Source organism: Brassica rapa, chromosome A02 (genome assembly GCF_000309985.2).
Source record: "Brassica rapa cultivar Chiifu-401-42 chromosome A02, CAAS_Brap_v3.01, whole genome shotgun sequence".
Classification (NCBI taxonomy): domain Eukaryota; kingdom Viridiplantae; phylum Streptophyta; class Magnoliopsida; order Brassicales; family Brassicaceae; genus Brassica; species Brassica rapa.
Window position 1 is genome coordinate 11,622,053 of NC_024796.2, and position 19,967 is coordinate 11,642,019.

General features: G+C 31.1%; 2 protein-coding genes across 2 annotated transcripts; one reads left to right on the forward strand and one right to left on the reverse strand.

The window, feature by feature from the left end:
• The first annotated feature begins 1,604 nt into the window (after window positions 1-1,604).
• LOC103852693 (homeobox-leucine zipper protein ATHB-X) lies at window positions 1,605-8,981 on the forward strand. The gene is made up of 4 exons (XM_009129588.3): window positions 1,605-2,094; window positions 2,193-2,392; window positions 2,528-2,607; window positions 3,661-8,981. Exons 1-4 carry the CDS (start codon window positions 2,010-2,012, stop codon window positions 3,911-3,913), a joined length of 618 nt encoding a protein of 205 aa, XP_009127836.1. The 5' UTR covers window positions 1,605-2,009; the 3' UTR covers window positions 3,914-8,981.
• A 2,050-nt stretch (window positions 8,982-11,031) lies between these two features.
• On the reverse strand, window positions 11,032-13,203 carry LOC103852694 (chaperone protein DnaJ). The gene is made up of 6 exons (XM_009129589.3): window positions 12,459-13,203; window positions 12,101-12,292; window positions 11,884-11,971; window positions 11,722-11,786; window positions 11,577-11,633; window positions 11,032-11,483 (listed from the first exon to the last, which is right to left on the reverse strand). The coding sequence occupies exons 2-6, from the start codon at window positions 12,206-12,208 to the stop codon at window positions 11,307-11,309; spliced, it is 495 nt and encodes a 164-aa protein (XP_009127837.1). The 5' UTR covers window positions 12,209-12,292; window positions 12,459-13,203; the 3' UTR covers window positions 11,032-11,306.
• Between the last annotated feature and the right edge of the window lie 6,764 nt (window positions 13,204-19,967).

Here is a 19,967-nt window from a genome sequence, read left to right on the forward strand (position 1 = left end):
GGCTAAAGAAAGCAAACGCAGGTAGTGGGACCCCTAACAACTCCACTTTGGTTGCAAAAGCCGAAAGGCATTGATGTTTTGGAAGAGCCAATAAGTATAGACATTAGGAAATCTTGTGGCATGCATGCCAATTATAACGCGTTAATTGTCTCCCAATAATGCGAAAGTACATATCATTAAATATTAAATAAAGTCTCTAGTTAAACATTTTTATGTATAAACCTGAAACATGCGTATGATTATACTTACAGTATTTTTGTTTCAGTTTAGTTATCGTTGTAAAGTAAAAAATTTGTTTCATAATAAGTGTCATTTTATAATTCAGTGTAAAATTTTATTTTTGGTTAAAACGTAGTTACATGTATTGGTAATAATGTTTTTATTTAGTAAATATACATAATTAAATATTTTCTTAATATGTATGCACAGTAACGGAACCATAAACATTTTGTACTTATGGGATTAAAATTTATTTTCAAATAGGATCAAAATAATTTTTCTTTAACAAAACCAAAAAAATTTAAAAAATAGTGGGGTCAACTGACCCCACTATCCATATACTGTTTTTGCCTCTGTGTGTGCACAAGTCTAAAACAATAACTATAAAGAAACGGATGGAATATATGCTAGTGTATATACTCACAAAAAAAAATTGACTATCTTTTATACATGCAAGTAACTTAATGATATTATTGGCCTATCAGACTCATCTTAGTGATTAAGATATTGTAATTGTTCAACTAACAAGCAGATCCAATAGTAATATTTCTTGTATAAATACTTGCAGAGGCACCTTATATATAAATATCAGTTAAAAATCAACCATGTTACACTTTTATAGTGTCGAATTATTCAAATTATTTGAAATATAGTTTTTTGTATATATTTTAGATGGTACATGATTAAAACTTGAAGCTATGGAAAAAAAAATCCTGGATCTTTTTTTTTAATCATTTTTAAATTTATTAAAACGTTTAAAATCACTGTTAGAACACAAAGTCGACAAGGATCATAAGTCATAACCCTTTCAAAGACTAAAGCCGGCGATATCATTAAATCGAACATCCCAGAGATAATAAGAAAGACAATTAAATATAATGCCAAAGATATTATCCTAGAGTAAACATATCTAAAATCAAAGGAGAATGTACTTGAAACACTTAAGAACCAAGGGAGCTAAAATTGAACTCTATAGTGAGGACGGACAAGTGCCCATTTTAAAAACCTCGGAAAAGCACGTGGTGAACCCACGAACCAGAAATTTAGAAAGAACATAAACCACCACAGGTCAGAACCACAGATTTACCGATTACGGCGTAAACAAAAGAAAAGACCAAAACTACCATAAAGCCAAGAACTACAAACAAACCATCTGCAAAGACAAACCGGATCCTCAAGGGAGGAAAGCACAAGATCGAGTCTTGAGACTCCAAAAGCGGACAAGGTAAAAAAAGACTAACGTAAACAACCCTAGTCAAACCACATTATTTCCTCTCTAAATCCACCAATCACACGTAAACACACACCTCTTCGTTTTTTTTTTTTTCTAACAACACCTCTTCGTTTTTTTTTAACTGAAAAATTCTTTTAGTTAGGTAAGTAAGGGGGCTTCGAACCCGGGTTCAAAGAAACCTCTTCGTTTCATTCTATTCCTTTCCTTTTTATTATTCTCTCAACTTACACTGCCATTTATTTTCTCCCTTAGTTTATATTCCTTCATTGACCTACTTGAAACTTTCTTTTTTATCTTTTGTCTTAAGACTATTTTCTTGAGATTTGATCATTATATCACGCTCAATCCCTTATTCCATATTCCACGCTTATTACAAAATCTTTCTCCTTTGTCTAACCTTTTTTTCTTTTGTTCTTTCACATGAGTATATAGTGTATATCTACACAGAGACACACACCTAGCTACATTTCTATTATCATATAAAACTTTATCTTTACCTTTCCTCTTCCAAAAAAAAACTATCTTCTCTTCACCAAATTCTATTGCTCCATCCTCTATGGCCCTCTCACCTAACTCAAGCTCGTTAGAATTATCAATATCGCTTCCAAGCTTCTCTCAATTATCTTCACACCCTTCATCTGGTAAGGTCCAAAGATTGATATCAAAATCATCTATATATATTATATAGAGTTGTAATAGCTGTCTCTGAAATTTTTTGATATATAATATATTTTCTTAGGTGAGCACATGGTGAGAGATTTGGACATAAATCAAACTCCAAAGACGGAAGATCGTGAGTGGATCATGATCGCTGCAGCACCGCATGCCAACGAAGAAGATAGCAACTCCTTCGGCTGGCGGCGCAAAAAGCTCCGTCTAACTAAAGAGCAATCACATCTTCTTGAAGAGAGTTTCATACAAAATCATACCTTAACCTCTGTAAGTATATGTATTATTCTATTTTATGGTACATATGTTTTGCTTACGTTAGAAAAAGAAGAAAACAAAGAGAGTTGATTTTCTGATCATCATGTCGGCTGATTATGTTTTGGTTGAATAATAATGAAACCACAGAAACAAAAACTAGAATTGGCCACTTTTTTAAAGCTTAGTCAAAGGCAAGTTGAGGTGTGGTTTCAAAATCGAAGAGCTCGGTACGTCCTTCAATCTACCGCTTTCGTATATTGCATCGTTTATAATACATATAAATTGAGGAAAATACGATTTATATCTTATCGAAATTATAATTGTATATACATATACGGCAAAGCATGTTATATGTGTAGATTTTTTTGGAATTATGTTTTATGGTAGTTGAGAATATATTAATTTATGAGAGTGCGTTGACAGAATATTTAATATAAGATCGTGTGTAATCGTAACTTAGATTCTGAACATAATTAACCTTATATACAATAAGTAGTTTTGAAAAATGGAGTAAAGTGGAAGTGAGCCACTTTTATCCAAGTGTTTCTCATTGATTCCCACATACAGTTATCATGCATTCTATGCGACACATGAAAAATAATGTATTCTTATTCTTATATAAATGTCCCGTGATTAAAATCAAAAATATTATAGAATCTAATTAATGCATCAACAAGAAAAGAAAGCGTTAGGGAACATGAGGGACAAAGTTAGAGACAGATAATAATGTGTATGTTTCTTTTAGCCATCTTTGGCCAGTCCACAATTATGATGTTTGTAGTATATAATAGGCATATTGCTTTAATGAAACATAAACTTAAAACACTGCACACATACACTTTTAATTTAACAATGCTTTCTCTATACATGTGTGTATATATATATTCATATGTACATAGTACATCACATGAATGTGTATATACGTACATTTGCATCGGGGCATGCATGCTTGCACAGTATCGAGATACATGTTGCGTGGCTGTTTCTTCATGAAGCTCATAAAATGTCGTTTTCTACCGTTATTTTTCAGTTTTTAGAAACTGTTAAAACAACTTTTACATATATATATATATATATATGATATGCAAAATTTAGTAAAGAAAAAACTTTACATATATATAAAAGCAAGCTCAAGCATATGGTTGGTGTAAGATAAAACCTAAAAACTACAAATGGCGCATGCATGCATTTTTCCTTTTTTTGTGTATCAACGCATGCATTTTAATAGTACGCATAGCTCAGTCAACCAATATCATGGTTACACAAAATTTGATATATAGGAGTAAGCTCAAGCATACGGAGATGGAATGTGAGTATCTAAAGAGATGCTTTGGGTCATTGAAGGAGCAAAATCGACTTCTACAAAAAGAAGTTGAAGAACTACGAGCTCTAAAGGCAGTGCCGGCCTCGATTTTAACCATGTGTCCTCGTTGTGAACGTGCGACTGATGCAACAGATAATGCCGTCAAGGAGGGAACAGCTCCGAGAAGCCAGTCACGGAGGACAATTTCCTCTTCCTCTTCCCTGTGTTGACTGGTTCGGTCAAAAGTCAAATATTGAAACGTCTATATATTTAGAGTGAAGAGTAAAGATTTGATGATTAATTAGGAGGATTTTGTGCATAGTTCTTTAATTATTTATCACATCAATGAGGAAAAAAAAAGAATTAGTTTAATCCTCGTTTTATAGGGTTCTTATGTTTTTCTAACTTTACTTTCCATTTTATGGATTCAATCGTAAGTCCGTAACTTTATTTTTCGTGTCCGTTTGGATTGAATGGGACTATTAGTGACTTGAAAATACATGTTATATCTTGTCTACCCGGCGAATGTAGAGTACAAACTGAATGGGAAACTAGATATTAGTGTATTGACGTCATTATTATTTGACTTCCACAAGTTTCAAATATGGCTGGCTATTTGTTCCTTGACTTAAATATATAATACAACATTTTATTTGAATTCCGTTGAGTTATTCTTTGCTGGGCGAACCTCTAGTTTCTCACTCTAGCTAGATAATAACCAATTAAAAACTGTCACGTGTCATATTTTGTTTAAAAAAACCTAGAAAATATTATTAAATGCAAGATAAAAATTTTACATAGCAAAATTTTAAACCCTAAAATCTATAGCTCATGTTCCAAACACTGAACTCTAAATCCTAAGATTAACACTAAACTCTAAACATTATAGCTCAAACACGAAAACCATAAATCTTAAGGTTAACCTTAACTAAACACTAGGGTTTAGAATTTAGGGTTTAGGGTTTATAAGATTTAAAGTTTACAGTTTAGTTGACAGCGTTTAGGGTTTAGAGTTTATGGTTTAATGTTTAGAGTTTGAGCTATAGGGTTTAGTGTTTAGAATTTGAGTTATAAGGTTTAGAGTTTATCAAGTTTTATAATGTCAAATTTTTTTGAAAATTAAAATATTTTTTTTCATAAACAAAATACTAGATGTGGCAAATTTTTAGTGGTTAATATGTAGGAGGTGAACTTAGAGATTTTCACTAGGAGGTGAACTCAAGAATAACTTAATTCCGTTGAATATATTCACCTAATTCACCTGAAGTCTAGGGTGAACCCAAGAATAACTCAATTCCGTTGAATATATTTACCTAATTCACCTGAAGTCTCATTCCAAATAATTGTTGTTTTTTCCTTCTTTCATATTTGCTTTTCTCTTAAGTTGTTATTTCAATATGATTTTGGTCTATTTTAAATATCTATTATTTGTTAAATAAATCATTTTGATACTAAATAACCGTTTGTGTTACGTTTATCTCAAACCAAATCTTACAATATGATTGCAATATACCATACTCCAGCCACCCTATTTGAACTAGATTCGAGTCATAATATATTTTAAGTATTATAAATTAGAAATCCATATATACTCTTATCGAGTTAAAATATCATGTATGATTGACGAAAGTGCAAGTTAAAATGGCTTTCTAAGATGCAATAGAGCCTTATCTTGTGAAAAGAATGCAAACAGCCTCATCGGTCGTGCTTGATTATTGATATGCCAAAGAAATGTCAGAAATATAATCGAATTAGAGGTGTGGCTCTCACCAAAGAAAGATTCCAATTTATCTTCAAGCATGCATATATATGATCTGGAAAAAGTTTTAAACAAGGGCATGGAAAACTACAATAAATAGAGTCTCGTGTTTGAAAGGTGGACTGAAAAGCCCATACCAGATTATCTTCAGCAAGTTCAGATCTGTGTTCAGATAAACAAAACTTCCGTTAAATCACTACACTGAGATTGCTATTACGGCAATAGGAGAGCTTACTGGTCATGTGGATGTGTTGCATTTGATCTAGAGAAATCTCAAAAGCATGATTTTTTTTCGTATGAAAATAATATTTGATGTTCCAAAGCCTCTGAGGAAATTTAAAGTTCTCAACCTTCGTGGGGGAATTCAACGCACTGTATATTACTGTATATTTCTTCTATGAGAAGACTCAGAAAAGATACTACCTTTGTCAAAGGTTGACGCATGCATAAGATATGTCATTTAATCTCTAGAGTTCAACCAAATGAAGATGTTCGATCTACGAATAGCTCTATCGCAAATAGATCCAAGGGTCATCTAGTTCTCTGTAAAACTGGTCCTTTGTTTAAGATTTTAAATAAAGACCAAGTTGGTATGTATCCTTTATCTGGTAGACCTCAGATTGCTCCAGAAGTGTTGCAGGAGATGCATAACTACTTGCTAGCTATTATGGTGAAGATAGGAGAATTAAAGAGTAACAAATTATTACTTCAGTAAAGGAGGCGGAATTGGACCCCATCACCGAGAAAACAATGTTGCAACTGATCCGTCCTCCTACCATTACAACTGAGGTAGATAAGGGTAAAGGAATTGTGTTTGGCTATGACACGGATCGGATTCCTCATCACAGTCTCTGAATCAAGAAGTGAAAGGTCCAAAGCTTATGTCTGCGGCCATATCAGCTGGACGCTCTATAACTGTTCAGGCTCATGATCAAAGTATGGCAATGTCAACGCCATTACTGTCTAGTCCGATCACTTCAACATCGATGGTTTCTCAGTTCAGTTTACCCTTAGTTGAAAGGAAATGTTAGGAAGAGATTAGGAAAATTCTAAAGGAATGCTCAAGCTCAAAAGCACTGACTTGCAAATCGGTTTCTCAAGATTCCAAAGAAAAAAACGACTCTCAAAAAGAAAGCAGAAGCTATTTTGGTGGATGTATCCAAGTCTGTTAAGCTTAAATCATCAATGATGGTCCCAAAGGAGGGACTGTCCAACACCTAGATAAGTCTTCTGAGCTGGAACTGCCAGGGGAGTGGGGCGGCCTCATGACCTGACTCATGGAATTGCGTAGTATGTGCTTCTCTGAGATTTTTTTTATGGACACCATGAATAAGGAATTACTATGGTAGATCTTAAGGTTTGGCTTGGTTATGATCATGTTTTCATTGTAAATCATGTAAATACATGGGCAGGGTTAGCCTTTTTTTGGAAAAACAGTGTACAAGTTGATTTTTTGTTCTATGACAAGAACCTTTTGGATGTTAATATTAAGATGTGTGATAAGCAATTTTACCTTTCGTGTATATATGGTAACCATGATATTAAATTTAGACATACTTTGGAGCACTTTTGATGCGCCTTGGTGTACATAAAAGAAGCAGTTGGTGCATGGCTGGTGATTTAACGAGATTATTAACAACACTGAAAAGATTGGAGGTCCAAGAAGAAGTGACACATTTTTTCCCATGTTTGGAGTATTATTAAAGACTTTGAAAGTTTTAAAGATGGTGTTGCCCATGCTAAAAGCATATCAATATCAATCCCTGAAAATACATGTTCAGAGATAGAAAATCCTTTCTTTGATTCTCTCACGCAAACATCTCCAGGTTTGCTTCCATTTTCTTTAAATTTAAGTGATGGCGAGGGGAATATCAGCGGATCTCACTCTCCACGCCGAAGTGGGATAAAAAAATCCAAAATGAAATGAAAACTTGGTGATCAAACAACATCGGTTCAATACCTTAAAAGACGGAAATACAAAATTTTTGGAGAAACTAAAGAAGACGAGAGAACAACGAAAATATCACTTGGAGATTCAAAAGAAGAATTATGCTTTGAATGAGCTGAAAGAAGAAAACAAATATTTATTTTGTGACTTGAATTCAATGTAAAATCTAGAAGTTCGTGCATATTTTCAAGAGGAACGAATACAAATTTTACAAAAAAAATGTGGTCAACAACATGAACAATGAACAAGAAGCTACTCTTTCATTTACCTCATTTGGACAATACTTTAACAATTTAGGTAGATCTAGAGGAAATTTACCTGAATATTAAATCACAATAATTTATAATTTAATTTTATATTATGTTGCTTGTTTCTATTTAGTATTTTTTTCTTTAGCTAATTTTTTAGATTTTTTAAAAAAATTTAATGCTTCTTTTTTTGGCTAATAATAATAAGTTTCAAACATTTGTATATTGTGTTGAAGAGAATTATGTGATGTTTGCATAATTAAATTACATAAATAGTTACAAAATAAAATGATTAAAACTAAGAAAACTAAAGTATAAATAAAAAAATTTCACTCTATAATAGAGTAAGAAATAGAGACACTCCAAATATAGAGTAAAAAATAGAGTTACACTATTTTAGAATGAAATATAGAGTAGATTGAAGAAGATTTTACTTTATAATAAAGTTTGGTGTAGGAAATAGAATGGGCTGGAGATGTCCAAATTATGCAATTAATGGAACAAACAAAAAGCCATAAACATTTTACTTTTAAAGCGTTCGGATTTAAAACTACATTTTTTTCTTTTTGGGAAACTTTTGTGCATGCAAAGACCAAGATGAAATTGAATTTTTTTTGGTAAAAAATAAAAAAAATACGCACAAAAGTTGACTATATTCCAAATCTGGAAAAGAAGATACGCACCGACTGACTGAGTGGTCTACATAAGGATTCAAGACCATTTAACTGAAATTAACAAGAGTCCAGGTCGAATGCTTGGGTTGCATCACTACAAGAAAACAGGGGGATTCTGATGGCCGAAATCGTCAGAAATTCGTTGGAATAGACCGATTCTTACGAATTTCTGACGAACCAGTCCGTCGGTATAATTTCGTCGGAAAAAAAGGATTCGTCGGAATTTCGTCAGACCTTCCGACGACTTTCTGACGAATACCGAGAAACGTCATTCTGACGAACTTCCGACGATATTCCGATGCGGACACACGAGACCAGAGTTCATCGGAAAAACTATATACCGACGGAGCACGTTCCTCGGACTATACCGACGAACCGAGTCCTTGGAAAATACCGACGGACTATTGTTCGTCGGAATTTTCCGAGGAACCTTCTCCGTCGGTATTTTCCGAGGACTTCGTTCGTCGGTATAGTCCGACGCCCTCAATTCGTCGGAATATATCAATTTTAAATACAAATTAATTTTGCATTTTTATATATTTTTTATATTAAAAATTAATTAATAAATAAATAAAATCTGAAATTTAAAACTAATAATATTATAGAATTTAAATTCATACAAACCGAAATAGAAAAAAAACATTCAGAAAGTTAAAAATTCATACAAACCGAAATAAAATAAAAACATTCAGAAAGTTTTAAAAAGCAGAAAAAAACTAAGAACTCGAAGACATCAAACGATCTAGCTTCTGCATTATCTCGGCGTTGACCTTCTTCTGTAGCGGGAATATATGCGGGAACCGAGCTTTGTTCGTGAGACGATCCCGATGCACGGGAACTGCTCACCGAACTACGTCGAAGACGGGCTGCGGGGCGGGGTACATCCTCGGACCTAAAAAAAATTAATACATCAAAAATCTTTTCAAATCATTTCTATTTTTAATGTTTTCATTTATATATTTACAAAAGGTTTTATAAACGTTTTAAAAAAAAACTATTAAACCTTTTATTATGCATAGTTTATTACTGGAAACTTATAAAAAATTATAAAAAATTTAAATTTTTTTATTATACATGATTTATATATATATATATATATATATGTAAACAAAATTATAAAAAATTTATAAATATAGAAAAATGTTGTTAAATATTTTTAAAATTTTTAAAAAATATTTTATTATACATAGATTATTACTGGAAACTTGAAAAACGTTTTTAAAAATCAAAAAATGTTTTAAAAATAGTAAAACGTCTTGAATTTTGACAAAAACACAAAATAATTCCAAGAAAAACTAAAACAACAATCCAAACAACAATCCTAACTTATATATCCTAAACTATCCATTCAATCCTAAAATTTTCAATCAAACAACCTAAAATCCGAGATCTAACTTCCAAAACCCTAAAAAAATGAGATAAAACAAGGTTGGGATGATTCTTACATGATTTGGGGTTTGGAGAAGAGATATGAGGGTGAGAAGAGGGTTCGCCGGTGATAGGAGCTCGAGAATGGTCGGAATCGCCGTGAAAGGGAGAGAAATCGCGGAGAGGATTGAGAGAGAGGCGGAGGCGGAAATAACGAAGAAGGAAGAAGAAGAGTAATTATATTTAACGTTTCCGACGGACACAGGTTCGTCAGTATTCCATCGGGATAATTAAATATATACCGATTGGCGGTTCGCGAAAATTTTCACGCGGTTTGGTTTTCCCGGGTAAATTGAAATTCCGACGGAATTGGTGTCCGTCAGTATATTCCGACGGAATTGGTGTCCGTCAGTATATTCCGACGGAATACTGACGACCTTTTCTGACCGAATTCCGACGACTTAGTGTTTAGGGGTTGATTACAAGTTTCTAAATGCAAAATCCAAATCTTTGATAATATATATAGTATTTGCATAAAGATTTAACAATAAAAATGTTTTTATAACACGATTTTACACAACAACATTTTTTGTAGTGTAAGATTAGATGAATATGATTGTATAAGTATATGAGTGTTAAGATGAGATGTTATGAAAACAATGATATGCATACATAAATATTTTAATGAGTTGTTATATTTGAACGGTTGTGATCTAATACTATACTAAACACTTATTATGTGTTATTTTCATAGTTTTGGCATCTAAATTTATTGATTTTTATGTTTGAATTTTTTTAGAAAAACATGTCCTCGGTAATTCGTCGGAATATACCGACGACATTCCGATGAACTAGACAAGTTCGTCGGAATGTCGTCGGTATATTCCGACGAATTACCGAGGAAATTTCCAAACTTCAATGGAACCCTTTGTCGTCGCTATGTCGTCGGTATTTTGCGAGGAATTTCCGATGGAAACATGGTTCGTCGGAAATTTGTCGAAAAGTTTCGACGGAATACCGACGATGGTAAAAGTTATATCTGTTAATCGGAATGTCTTCGGAAGTTCGTCGGTATATTCCGACGAATTTCCGACGACTACAACGGTTATATGTTTTATCGGAATGTCGTCAAAAAGTCGTCGGAATATTCCGACGAACCATTTTTCTTCGGAAATTCGTCGGAAATGGCCGACGGAATTCCGACGACTTCAAATTTTTTTGTTTTCGTCGGAAATTGGTCAGAAATCCGTCACAAACGTCCGACGACATTGTAGTCCGTCGAAACCTCCGTCGGAATTCGGCGTGTTTTCTTGTAGTGCATATGCCACTTTGTTATTTTGTATACTTTCGCTTTTGTTAACGATTTTCCAATGCATTTGTTATTGGTCTATGGAGTCCAGTTCTAACAGTACAATGCATTTGTTAATGCAATTACAACGATTTGTTTCTAAATTGGAGGTTATTCACAACACAGAAAATCCACAACAACAAAACGTAGAGCAATTCATGTCCTCGCCTTCACAAGTCAAAAACCTAGGCCCTCACAGAACTGTCAGATGTTGAGACCAGACTATCCTTTAGCCGTGCAACATTAGTCCGTACGATGCGGATTATGTGTATACTGATTTAGTTACAGTAACTGCTCTGAGGACAGAACTCGAAGCTTGAAACCGGCAGAGACATCTGCGAAGCCCAATCTACCGGTTGGTCCAGGTCAAAGTTCATACACATTGATTGGTCCTGGAACTCATAGACCATATCATTGACCATTGTCTGCAACTCCTCCAAGCTGTATTGCTTTTCCTGCACGTAACCATTACAGACACCGTTAACTTGTGCGCAAACAAAGACAAAATACACAGAAGTGAAGTTAGGCTACAAGAAAAAGAGCTTTACCTCTCTTCTCGTCTGAGCCATAAGTGAAACCATCTCTTCAGCGAAATCAAAGTATCCCTTCATCAGTAACAGAAACAAATCAGTCTAGCTATTACTCTATACCCCATGTAACCATTTAAACCGCAAATGAGATATGTATTTATACCTCATCTTCTTCAGTATCGTAGAGCCCCACATCGTACAAGCTTCTTTTCCGTTGATCAGACAACACTACACACAACAAAATGTTTCCGAAAAACAACGTCAGCCCCATATACAACAGCAACAACAGAGAAACATCGAACACATGGTCTGAACAGAACCGTACCCGAATAAGCTTCTTGAATCTGCTGAAATCTTCGTTTTGCTTCTCCAGCCCTAAGTGGATCTTTCGTCCACCGATCAGGATGCCATTTCTTCAACATAAAAAAACAAGTAAACAAGAAAATGTGTCAAAACACATTACTCTATGCCTTCAGTGAAAAAAAAAAAAAACACATTACTCTCTATAGAAAGTCAGAAAACAAGAATCAACGATGACCCACCATGGCAAGTTTGTAATACGCTCGTCGTATCTGCTCCGCCGAGGAGTTGACGGCAACACCAAGAAAATCGTAATACGACGGTGATGTTGCCTTAATGCCACCTTCCATTGATTATAACTTATATATTATACGTTATATAATCTTCACGACATTACAGAGCACAAGAGATATGATAAACTTTTGTAGTGTATACAGTAGCGAATCCAAACTAATTTCTGACTGGGTGCACACCGTGTAAATTTACCAATGACAATATGTGTATATATGAAATTAGGCTGAGGAACACACTATTTTTTGAAAATATTATGGGTGCATGTGCACCCCCTCTCTCCTTACTAGCTTCGCCCCTGAGTGTATATAAAGAAGGAAGGTGGCTTCAATGGCGGTTATGTGGTGCAAGAATCATACAAAAAGAATTTCTAGACGTTTACGGGTGTCCAAAAATATCTCGTCACAAGAACGTTCCGGAACATGGTAACATGGCAGATATTATCCAGACATGGCTTTAGATATTTTTTAAATTGGACGGCTGTGATTGGAATGGACGGTCGCATCATATCTAAACATGACACGTTGTTTGAATATTTAGATGGAAAATTGTAAGATTTTTCTGAGTTTTACTTTTACTTGTCCGAAGCAGACAAGTCATGCTTCGCCGCACACAAAAGCACGGTGAATAGCGAACAGATTTTTCTTTCTTCTACTTTTTTCTTGTCAACTTATTTCTTCTACCTTGGACTCTACATTTTGTTGTTTGTAGTTTTTTCAAGTGGTCTTTGGTTTTTAATTTTGCAAAAACTAATTTTAGTTCAGTCATAATTTTAGCAAAGTAGATTCCATAAATTTTAGGAAAACTAAAATTTTCAGGGTTTATCATTTTTATACTTAAATGCTAAATCCCTATTTTGGTGGTTTTTCACTTAAGACAATTTTTTTTTTTGGGAAAATTGTTTTTTTTAGGCAAAAAAAAATAGACTAAATTCATATATTTTATGTCATATTAGGCAATTAATTTTCAAAATGACAATAATGCCCTTAAATTCAATTATAAATTCGAAATAACAATTACCAAAACAATTGTAAATATTAATATATAATAAATAATTAAAGTAATAAAGATAAAATTAAACATTAAAAATCCTCAAATAAAAAAAAAAACCTAAACCTACACTTTATGTCCCACGATTTTTTTTTTTTTTTTTTCTGAAAAATTGAATTTTTTATATATGGAAACTGAATATTTCCAAATATTTTCTTTCCATATTTTTGGAACTGATTATTGTTATCCGTACAATACAGTAAATATGTAGAACTCGTTTCTACAGGTTTTTAGAATTATATTAATCTGTAGATTTTGATTTCTACAGGTTTTAGATTTACAATAAATCTGTAGAACTTGTCTTCTACAAGTTCTTAGATTTATGTGTAGATTTTGATTTCTATAGGTTATAAATTTACAGTAATCTATAGATTCTGATTTCTACAGATTTTAGAGCGATAGATTAAGCGCGGAATGTGTATTCTAAATATTTTTAGAGTACTATTATTTATGTAAATCACGTATTCGAAACATAGTAGATTCAATGGAAAATCTGAATTTCATTTTCTACTTCGTAAAATGCCAATTCTACTTTATGTAAAGCATAATTTGAAATTATGATTTAAACATTTTTAGAACTGGAAAAAAATTTCACTAATTTCATATGGGTATTTCATTAGTAGTTACTAATTTTTCAATTTTTTTAGTTTGTAAAACTATTTATTTGATTTGTTTTCGAAATACTAAAGAGTATTAAAGTTAAAAATGATACAAAATATAAATTAGCCTACTGAGACATAGTTACCATTTTTTGGCCTAAAAAAATAATTTCCTTTTTTTTCTACTTTTCTATTTTGCAAACATTAGTAATTTTTAAAAAGTCATCTACTATATAAGATCAACAATTATGAAAAGAAACACAAGCATAAAAATCTAACAAAGAATAATATTCTCTAAAAGTTAGGTAATAAATATTGTTGAGATTATATGCGTATGTGTCCATAAACCCCACCTATATTAATAACATATTTCTCATTATCTTCATCTTTTTCTAATGTCGATTTTGTCCCTATACTCTTTTCTCTCTTTACATATATTTTTTGTTATGTGTCACGTTCTGTCAGAAAAGTGGAGTTATTTTCTCTTACTTCTCTCCTAGGCTTCTTTCATCTTTTATGTTTAAATTTTTTTATCTTCTCTCTTTTTTTCCTTTCATTTCCCCTCACTTACGAATTTATCCATTTTTTTTTTGCTTTTTTTCTATTTCAATATCTAGTTATTATGTCAAGTTCTAGCAATCTACATCCAATTCACTTTGAATTTTTACCATCTACTCCATTTATGGTTTTAAATCTTCGTAAAGATCCGATAATATCGTTTTCAGAAGTGATAAAATATTTTTTTATTCTGATTTCTCGGCACCAAAAACGTAATTTTCTGCTCCAATATTTTATACTTTTCAATTCATATTTGGCTCTAAATAATTTTGTTGTGGTCCTCATTGTTGTTTGTGTTCTACTATTAAACATATAAGATTTATGTTACCACGTTAAACCATATATGTAGATGCGTGTGTGTGTATATGATATTGTTATTGTTTACATGCTAACTTGTTTTTATAACATGCTAATTTCTTTTATTTGATTGTTAATTTTAAAATTAACTAGTTAATTTCTGTTAACCGTTAAATAGTGTGTTAGATTGGTACATAATACTGAACTATATAATCTATTATTAAGTTATTGATTTTTTAAGGTGTGATAACAAAATATAACTCGATAACAAAATTTGTAACATGTAAACAAATAGTATTCAATGTTAACAAAATGTGTAACATCTTACAAAATTTATTAACTAGCTAACAGAATGTGTAACATGTTTGATGGTCAAATTCATCGATGAAATTCATCATAAACCTAGAAAATAGTGTTTATTAGGTTTTCACTTTTTATAAGCGTACTACAAGAGATCTACATTTTATGTGGAAGATGTGATTCTTCAAATAACTGACTTGAATTTAGAATGAATGTGGTGATTAAATTATTATTAAGTGAGAATTGTTTTTGAAATTTAGATGGAAAAATGTTCAAAAATGAGTAGTGATTGCTCTAAAAAAATGAAAAGAAAAAGAATAGTGGTTGAAAAAAAAAGATGCCAGATGAAAAATGAACTCCCTGTTACAAATTGTGCATATAAAAAAACTGCCAAAGTAAAAAAAATTGTTGTGTCAGTGTACTTGGTGATGGATGTGTTAGAGGAGAGGGCAATTTGAGAATTTCTTGTAACAAAGTGTATGCTTCGAATTGTTTATTTCCCATCATGAGTACTTAGCTAATTTAGGCTTCTAATAGGGGTATTGAGCTTAATCTCTCAATGTTTAGATAAGTTAACTATATTATGTTTTAATTAATATTTTTTACTGTAAACTTTATATAAATTTAAAAATTGTTAGTTATAATTAAATTTCATTTGGTTTTTTAAAAAATTTAAATATTAATTATGTATTTTTTGTCGATATAAAATTAAATTAATTTTTGAAATGTACGTAGATATTAGTGTTTATTTAATTTTATTTCGTTTATTATTTTAAATATTTTTAATAAAAATTTACATATTATCATTGGTAATAATAATATATTTTTTTCATAAAATATGTTACATTAATAATTTATTTAATTATAAATACAAAAATGAAATTTGAAATCACCATTCAAGCTTTTCAGAAAATTAAAATCTACTAAAATTTTAAAAACCAAAAATTCAAAACTAAAAATAAATTAATATGGAATGTTAATCATTGTAAGTCTTACCATTTCCACTGACATGGTCACCTAGTGTGTGTTAAACTGTATTTTTCTATAAAAAGAATGTAAATTTATTTGATTCAAAAAGAAAATTACAACATGTGTGATAATATTTGTAATGTTCTGATATAAATTTAGATACTAAAAATAGCTAACAATTTTTTTTTCTTATAAGAAAGCTCAGTTTGTTGAGAGGCAAACTTAGCTATTAGTTTTTGTTTAATTATATTTCGTTTTTTATTTTAAATAATTTTTAATAAAAAAATTCATATTATTATTGGTAATAATATTTTTTTTCTTAAAATATGTTACATTAATAATTTATTTAATTATAAATAAAAAATGAAATTTGAAATCACCATTCAAGCTTTTCAGAAAATTAAAATCTACTAAAAATTTAAAAACCATAAGTTAAAAACTAAAATAAATTAATATGGAATGTGAATCATTGTAAGTCTTACCATTTCCACTGACATGGTCACCTTGTGTGTGTTAAACTGTATTTTTCTATAAAAAGAATGTAAATTTATTTGATTCAAAAAGAAAATTACAACATGTGTGATAATATTTTTAATGTTCTGACATAAATTTAGATACTAAAAAATAGATAGCAATTTTTTTTTTCTTATAAGAAAGCTAAGTTTGTTGAGAGACAAACCAAGTTATCATACTATTATTCAATTATGTTTGTGAGAAAAAATCCTATTTTCGAGCCAGCTTGTCACTGAAACAAAATATGGTTGCAGCAGTGTGATGAGTTTCGCCATGTCTATACATATTTCTCTCCCTATAGCAGTTTGAAACACATATATCAGTTTGATTTTTTTTTAAACATTGTAGATATTTTTAGTTTAATTTGAAACAATTATTATTCAATACTTCATTCAACTAAATATGTACCTTTCTTTAAATATGTACCAATTTATTATACAAAAGTGTATATTGATTATGATTGGGGACAATACGCTTGCAGTACCTAACTTCATCAAAGAAGAGCATTTGAAAAGAAGTATTGTGTTAGCAAAAGGGAAAAAAAGAAGAAGAAGAAGACGAGAAGAGGTATTGTACTAGTTAAAATAAGTGGTAGATGTAGAATTTATAAAAACATAACATAGTTTGATAAAAAAAAACATAACATAGTTTATTTTATATCTAAATATGCCAGAGAAAAGTTAATACCAATATAATCTAATTTTATGGTTTTGTTGCTTTCTAAAATCAGTCTTAATTATTTATAATAAATCTCGTATAATGAAAACGAGGGGTAAGCATTTTATCCAATATCCGAACCCGACCCAAAAAATCCAAACCGAAATTCGAACCAAAATAGTAAAATACCCGAATGGATATTATATTAGGAGAGATTGGATATCTGAACCCGAACGGGTAATATCTAAACCCGAATGGATATCCAAAGATAACCGAATATATGAATATTTGACCATATATTTATAATTTACTTCTCTAATTTTACTCAAAATATTTATATTGATTCTGCACATGGCTCCAAATCAGATAATATACATATAATTATGGACAAAATCATTTGCTACTCAATTAAAATACATATCAAGCTTTTATTTCTTACATTAACAAAAATTGCATCCAAAATTTTAAAATAGCAACTAAATTAGTGTCTTTCTATTTTTAAAGTTTTATCCTCAAACCTATTAATAATTTAATCTATTAAAATTAGAAAACCAGTTAACTTAAAATTATATATTTTAAATACATAAACTTAAACAATGAAAATTTTAATTTTTGTTTCCTTCAAAATGTAAATATCCGAATCAGACCCGAAATAACTGAACCCGAACTTAAATATCCGAACCCGATCCGAAATGTAGAAATACCTGAACAAATTCATACCTCTATACTGAAATACCCGAAAATCCAAAATACTCTATTCGAACCTGAATGGGTATCCGAACGCCCACCCCTAATGAAAATCTTATATTTAACAGAATAAATCAAACGAGATGAAAAAAGAGAGGAAATATACAATTTTTGGGAGCTAAAATAAAGACCTAAGGAATATTGTAGTATAATTTAGTAGTGAATAGAAAATTAAGATAAAATTAAAATTTTGGGAAGAGGGGAAATAATAACTGAAAAAGAGGATTGTGGTGGGCACTGGTACTTGAACACTGGATATATGAAATACTTTACCTAATATAACCAATTAAATCAAAATATTATCAAATAGTTAAATGATTATATAGTTTTACTGGAGCTAAGTGATCATTAAAGCTAATTTGATTGAATGTGGTGCTTCTTTATTTGTGTCAAGCATGTGTTTTGAGCTTGTTTAGGCCTATTCTGAGGAAACTTTTGTATGTCTTCGTGTTTAGTTTATTCTCTGTGTTTCATTTTGATCTTTCCGCTTGTGTTACTTTAATTTACAGACGAAAAAATATCTCGGTACTTTTTTATAAATAGATCTGACTCTGGTTGAACGGCAAAACACATTGGTGGATGCAACCTTTTATATACCATACTTTTCATTACTTCTTTTTCATTGAAATCATAAGGAACCATGGTAGGTTTTGTTTCTTCTTTCTAACTTTACCAGACCCTATTCATGTATTAAATATTTGAATAAGATACTTCAATATATTTATTTCTGGAATAAGATAGTTCACTGCATCTTGTTTTGAGTATTAAATGTATATATAACAAGTTAAAACAAATTAATGCTTCATCAATCTATTGACAATTGCAAATTTTATTCAGATAAATTGTTTTTTTTTTTAAACCTTATTGTCTATCCCCGATAGAAACACATTTAATGATACAAAGTAGGCTGGATACAACACTGTCTTGCCAAGTTTGAGTACCTTCCGAACAATGCAAATGGGTGGACCGATAGTCTGTTACGGGCCACCATGCAAACTAGTTTTGCCGAAGCCCAAACCCATACTGAATCGAATTCAGTGTTCAATAGAGATCCTTCTGCATGTGACAGTTTTGATTAATCATTCTTTGTTTCTTTTTTTTTTGTAAAATTTGTGTTTCTTTTTTTGGTAAAATCATTGTGTTTCATTTTTACCCTAAAAACTTGTTTTTTTATTCGGTGATGAATTTTTTGATTTATAAGTTTCATAGAGTGTGCTATACGGGTGAGATGCATGTGTGTTTATTGTGTTTTACCACAAGTCAATTAACCTAATGTACACGCTACTACAATCGAATGGTATATCGTTGCAACACTTTAGGATTGAATCTACAAGGAACTAGTGATCTATATCACTAAGAATACACAAACTTTCCTAATCTAAGTAAATAAGAAAATGGATGATTGGTAACAAGTTAAGATCTTAGAAATATAAAAAAAGTTGATCTTAAATCCAATCAAGAAATAAATGCAAGAACTAAACTTTCAATCAAATGTTAAGGATGGATCCATGGGCAAAGATAAGTGATATAAAGTGATCAAGGTTTAATCTAAGATGTTCAAAAAAAATCAACAAATCTATAGGTCTAGATCTCATTCAAATAGATTAATCCACTCCCATGACAATAATCACTATGCTAATCATGCATTAGACATCAACTTCCGTTGGCCTAAACATTCAAGCATGCATAAATCACAAGTCTACTAACCATTTAACATCTCTAGTATCAATTCCCATTGTCTATACATGTAAAAGACAATATTAGGTTGGTTCAAACATTTCATCGAGTACCATCCGGGCATGAAATTACTTAAGCAATCTAAATCAACTTGATCAGGACTAATCTAGCATTAAAAACACCTAAAAGCATATAACAACACTAATTAAGCAAAAACCATCCTAAATATCCCCCTAATCCCCCTAATCCACCTAATCCATGAATCACAAGGTGACTACTTATTAATCTCCATGTAAGGCTTAAAGCTAATCATGGTAATGAGCAAATAAACACAATATAAGATGAAGTGATTTCTTAAATGATAAAAAATTCAAACTTTTACAAAGATTAGACAAGATCTTGAGAAAAAGATGAGATGTCCTAACATTTTTAGGTCTAAATCTAATTATAC

Excerpts from the sequence above, each read along its gene's own strand:
- LOC103852693 (XM_009129588.3), top strand. The coding sequence starts at position 2,010 with ATGGCCCTCTCACCTAACTCAAGCTCGTTAGAATTATCAATATCGCTT. Across the intron at positions 2,393-2,527 it reads AAAATCATACCTTAACCTCT|AAACAAAAACTAGAATTGGC; the intron begins GTAAGTATATGT and ends ATGAAACCACAG. Across the intron at positions 2,608-3,660 it reads TTTCAAAATCGAAGAGCTCG|GAGTAAGCTCAAGCATACGG; the intron begins GTACGTCCTTCA and ends TTTGATATATAG.
- LOC103852694 (XM_009129589.3), bottom strand. The coding sequence starts at position 12,208 with ATGGAAGGTGGCATTAAGGCAACATCACCGTCGTATTACGATTTTCTT. Across the intron at positions 11,787-11,883 it reads GATTCAAGAAGCTTATTCGG|TGTTGTCTGATCAACGGAAA; the intron begins GTACGGTTCTGT and ends TGTTGTGTGTAG. Across the intron at positions 11,634-11,721 it reads ACGATACTGAAGAAGATGAG|GGATACTTTGATTTCGCTGA; the intron begins GTATAAATACAT and ends TTACTGATGAAG.